This window comes from Corvus brachyrhynchos, unplaced genomic scaffold (assembly GCF_000691975.1).
Source record: "Corvus brachyrhynchos isolate BGI_N302 unplaced genomic scaffold, ASM69197v1 scaffold162, whole genome shotgun sequence".
Lineage (NCBI taxonomy): Eukaryota > Metazoa > Chordata > Aves > Passeriformes > Corvidae > Corvus > Corvus brachyrhynchos.
In genome coordinates this window covers 1,132,163-1,137,592 of record NW_008236696.1, presented here as the reverse complement: position 1 = coordinate 1,137,592, position 5,430 = coordinate 1,132,163, and the positions used below count along the sequence as shown (strand labels likewise).

Sequence of the window (5,430 nt, the reverse complement as noted above, 5' to 3'; positions counted from 1 at the left end):
CTGCTGGATATTGATGATCCAAACAAAACATATGGAAAAAACACTGAAAGAGAAGCTGCATGGAGGTTTGTCCCACTGATAAAGGAAGCAGCTGGAATAAAACTTCAATGGGACATGAAATGGAGAGTGAAAAGCCTGAAGATGCACCTGAGTGCAAGCTTATCAAAAACAAAACATTTTTGCTTCTGAACACACAAGAGCTTCTACACACCTTTTACAGTACTGAAAAAAATTAAGCTGTCAAGCTCTCCAAACACATTCAACTTTAGACTGAGAAGCAGCATGAACAATCTAAGTTCTAACACGTATTTACATGGTTTTATCTGACTTTCTTACGACCCCAAAAAGCTCTGCTACAGCAATCTGAACTGGCTTACCCCACTTCACACTAAAGCCATGAGATGTTACTGGCCCCTTGATCACGGGTCTGGTTGGAGGTCCTGGCCTGTCTGGGCTGGTTGTGCAGACCAACACTTCGCTGGGAGAACTCTTCCCTTCCACGTTGGAAGCAAACAGCTGAAACAGAACACAGTGAGTTTGCCCTTGTTCATTGCAACTGCTTTTCTGGCAGTTCTGCATCAGACTACTTCTAGTAATTGCACAAATGTCACCAAACTGGAAAGTATGCCACATCCCAAAGTGTGTGGGGTTCTAATAACAGATATTAAGATTGTCATGGTGTTTCTTTACAAACCACAGTGATTTCTTCCCCTCTCTCCATCAGCAAGACATCATGACATGTTTAAGATAAAAACAGGGCTGGCTTTTCCTTTAAAGAAAAAGTCACTTTTTAAAATAACTGTGTCAACTTGCAGTATTTTTCTCTTAAAAGAAAAAAAAGAGAACTATAACAATAACTTTGCTATTTTTATTTTGGAGGTATTTCAAATTGCTATTTACAACTAAGTAATTCAGAGTATCAGTAATCACCAGTGACACCAGGCTACAAATTTGCTCCGATATCAATGCAGTTTTGAAAAATCCATGTTTATTTTGAAAGCAGGACTGCAAAGGAGCACTAAGGGTTCTCTTCTCTCACCAGCCACAGCAGCCTTTACAACACTAAGCTAAAAGGCATCATCTGGGAGTGACAACAAAAAACTTCCCAATTCTTTGGGTAGTTCTTCATGCAACTTCACAGGGTTTTCTGTCCCAGAGAGCAGGAAAAAATTGTTCCCTGTGAGGGTGGTGAGGCCCTGGCACAGGCTGTTCAGAGCAGCTGTGAATGCCCCATGGACAGAAGTGTTCAAGGCTAGGTTGGAAGGGGCTTGGAGCACCCTGGGATAGTGGAAGGTGTCCCTGCCCACAGCAGGAGGGTTAGAATCAGGTGATCTTCCAACCCAAACCATTCTATGACTCTATGATTTAAAGGAATCTTTGGGTAAAGTTTTCTTTTTGTTGCTCCTGAATATACTAAGACATAGAGAAACCAGCTGTTGGCTGCACACACAGCCTCTGGCCATCTCCAGAGGGACACCACAGCCCAGGTGGCACATCTTGTGGAGCCACTGCAGCGGACAGTTGGGGATGGATGGATGGATGGATGGATAGCTGATCCTGGATAAACCCCACTGCCTTCTCCTCGACAGCAGCACCCAGCACTGCGTTGTGATCAGAGACCTCAGCATCAGAGAGGAAAATGACTGAACTTCATGTCTGCAGTAAGACTCCACAGCATCTCTTGGGGGCTCTGTATTTATGAGCATCCACAGAGTAGAAGACACCAACACTTGCTAAAAATCAGCTCCAGAACCAGCCACAGGGACATATGAGACAGAAATGCTTCAATTTCTGTCTGCCAGGGGAAGACAGGCCCCTGTGCTGGGGAGGACAGCTGTGCTGGCTGGGCACCTCACAGTGTTTGCTGCATTCTGTAGAAGTGAGGTGGGATTTGCCACCAGGGACCAGGTTTTTGAGAACAATGCAGCCAGCTACTGTCACCTCACACCCTGAGGTACACTTTTACAACATCCTCCTAACATGATACTGAGAACTGTGATTGCTCCCCCAAAGTCTGAGTAACAGCATCTCCTGTGTGATAAAAGTGAAAATACAGCTAACAGTTTAATGTATTAAGTCACAGTATAAAGCAAATCTGTATTTGATGACTCAGTTTTGGAGGGAGCACTAAAGGATCCCTGTAGTACCTGGAAAAAACCCAACACAGAAAACACTACACAATGACAAGAGGAAAAAGATTTTACCCTGAATTTATACTGTGTGCTTCTTCTGAGATTCTTCACAGTACAGGCTTGCTCCTCTCCAGTGTACTTTGGGTGAAACACACTATCCTAAAAAAACACAAAAGCAAACAAATTCCCGTAACTGAGGAGTCTGAGAAAAGGTTTCCTGTGTTACAGTCTGTACCTACAACACATCATAGCAAAGGGGTTTTATAGCTGAGTGCTTTAAAAAAAAGAACAAGAAAAAAAACAAACATATAATATATATATAATAATATTAATTATTATTACTACTACCACTTTTAAGCTGCAAGGCCATAATGCTTTTCCTCCAGAAGAAGCATGTTGCAGCTGCCCTGAATAGTATAATTTTGCTGCAAAATAAGCACAAAAACAATCGTGGCAGGTTAACCTGCTACAGAAATGGAAGTAACAGATAACAGAACACAAGCCCACCAAGGAGCAGCCAGGAGGACACAGCAGACTGACCTGGCAAAGGACAAGCTGCCTTCTATCTCACAGAATCCGGGGTGGTTTTGTAAATAATCACAGATGACAGCAGAGATTTTTAGCTAAGGATTCCTAATTCTGCTGCGCAGCAGAGCAAATCACACAGCTCCTCCCTGCCAAGTACCCAGTACTCCTGGAAGGCCCTCCAAAGCAGCAGTCCGTGCTCTTCTCAGTGATCTCCAATTAATAAATCAAAACTCAGCCTAAGTCGTGCACTTTATAGCAGCACAGCACTTACATTATCTTCTTCCTGAATTTCCAGGGTGTAGGAAATCACCTCCTCTGGTGTGCACCCTTCCACTTTATTCCACTGCAACGAGATCCACGTAACGCCAGCTCGAACAAGCCGTGGTGCAGAAGGGGTCTGAGGAATATTGCCTGCAGTGTAGCAAACCACCTCCTGGCTGTACCCACTGCTCAGAGACACAGCAGAGAGAGAGGAACATTAAAAACAAACAAACAAACCAACCAACCTCCAACCCCCCCAACCAAAGAAACAAAACAAACAAAAAACAACAGCAAAAAAACCCACCACAAAAACACAAAGCTAAAGAAACCTAAATCTCAATGTATTAGAGAAATATTTCACATTTTCAAAAAATTTGGACAATGTTCAAATTGCTCAGGTGGAAAAGATGAACACCCAGTTAGGAAGTGCCAGAACTAAGAATAGAAAAAAATGCAGGATAGCGTGTCCTCACAGTCATTTTTACAGATCTCACCACAGTAACACTGGAAAAAAAGATTTGATTGCCTAAAAATATTAACTTGTTATTAACTGTGAAGTGGAAGAAAATCTCATTTAACAAAGGGGAGCTAAAACATAGGAAATAAAGCCTCAAATGTTGACCTTCTGGATGTTGAACCTGAAATGTGCAGAATACAGCTTCTATAAACTCATATCAAAGCTCTCAATGGAAGGTGAGATTCTTGCAATTTTCAAATCTGTTTCCAAAGTACAAAACATATTTTGTGCCTTAAAGTCACACCATGAACTTAATTTAACACACAGGAAGAGCCACATCTCCTTAATCCTAATATTCTTTCTCAAAAATAACCTATTTGTTGAAATACACTTATATTTAAATACACCATCTATAACTAAAACCAAAACAACACAAAATCATCATACATGGCAAGTCCACAAGCATTACAACAAACCAAAACTATCTCATGACATGAAGTGTTAGATGACATTATCGTGCCATAATTTTGAGTGCTGTCTATAAAAATAAGGCATGTGCTGCTGGTGCTTATCTGACAGATTAGCACAGAGCAGCTGACCATAAATAGTTTTTAGTTCACTCCTTCCTCAACAGCCTGAGGGGAGAGAAAAAAGGGAGAAAGAGAACAAAAATGAAAGGGGAGGGGAGGCGGGGAGGAGTGTTGAAACACGCCCTAAGATATTTTAAAAATCTGGAATCTGGCAAAGAAAAGAGATGCCAGAACTGGGAACTCTGCACAAACCCAATTCCCTTCCAGCTACACTCAGCAGCTCCAGCTCAGCCCCCCTCTCTCTCCACATCGAGCATCATTTCAAAGGGGAGGGAATCACTCTTGCAAGAAGTTGGGAAAAGGGACTCTGTGCACACATGAGTGGTCTCAGTCCATCTCAGGAAAACACAGGGATGTGAATAAAGAAGCTTTATAAAGCTATCAATTGCTGAGAGGCTTGTGTTTTAGAAGAGAGAACAATACAGGAGTCTCCTGCCACAAAACACATTGTTATATATCACTAGTGTTTCTTTTGTGTCCTTGTAATAATTATTAGATCCTGTTTAGCTAAGAAGGACAATAAAGGAGTACACAAGGGCACTGGATGTTTGGCTTCTTCACAGCTAAACCTTTCCTGGCCTGCTCTGCTTGCCTGAGCACAGGAGCACACACAGCCCCTGCAGCACAATGTCTCTCTGGCCACGCTCTGCTCCTCAGCTGCAGAACATTTCATCCCAGTGTTCCCTAGCAGCTCCCACAGGACTGAATTAAGTCTGATTTCTCATCATCTTCATTTGAGTGCATCAGTTCACATGCAAGGAAAAGCAGAAGCCAAACCCCATCTTTCAGTGCCTTGGATGTGCCTGACCTCTCTCAGTCCTGCCTGTCTCTCCCTTCTTTCCCATCCCATCAGCCAGCCCTGCCAGTCTCAAAGAAGGAAGGGACTGTACTGCTGAAAAGAGACAGAAGGGCTTTGCTTTAAACCAGAAAAATAAATATATCAAGATTCCTTTCAAAATCTGTAACTCAACTTCCCCTTGCTTGTTTTTCTTGGTTCACAGAGGTCCCTAGTGGGAATTTAACATAACAGATGTATTCTTTTTGTATTAGGAATAGACCACAAAACACCATTTAACACCTCAAAAGGAGTCTATCTGCTTAGGCTGATCTCATCATGCTGAAGGTACACAGCAATTCCCTGGGAGGTGAAGGATATCCCCAGGGAAAGTGTGACTTACCTTGAAGCATTAATAACAGAGCAAATGTCAGATATTTAACTCGAAACCATGAAGAGAAAAGAAACAAAAATCCCTCAGAAATTCCTCTTTATGCTGTCATTGATCAGTAAACTCTTCAACTACCACTTTTTCTCAAGAAATGTGCATCCTGAGGAACTCACCTAGTACCGATGTCGTTCTGGGCCGCCAGCCGGAAGGTGTAACCCAAAGCTGGGCACAGCTTGGTCAGCTTGCAATGCTTCTGGCTCCCAAAGTAACATTCTCTGAAACCACTGTTCCTCTTT

The 5,430-nt window shown here is 42.6% G+C and overlaps 1 protein-coding gene across 1 annotated transcript in view; it reads right to left on the bottom strand.

The window, feature by feature from the left end:
• The window catches only part of FNDC3B (fibronectin type III domain containing 3B), a 183,047-nt gene that overhangs the window by 40,192 nt on the left and 137,425 nt on the right, over positions 1–5,430 (bottom strand). Inside the window, exons 12-15 of the mRNA XM_017726881.1 lie at positions 5,308–5,430; positions 2,932–3,106; positions 2,205–2,291; positions 378–516 (exon numbers count right to left, since the gene is read on the bottom strand). The exon at positions 5,308–5,430 is cut by the window's right edge and continues 1 nt beyond it. Of these exons, the coding sequence (XP_017582370.1) occupies positions 378–516; positions 2,205–2,291; positions 2,932–3,106; positions 5,308–5,430 (524 nt within the window). The remainder of the gene's footprint in view (positions 1–377; positions 517–2,204; positions 2,292–2,931; positions 3,107–5,307) is intronic.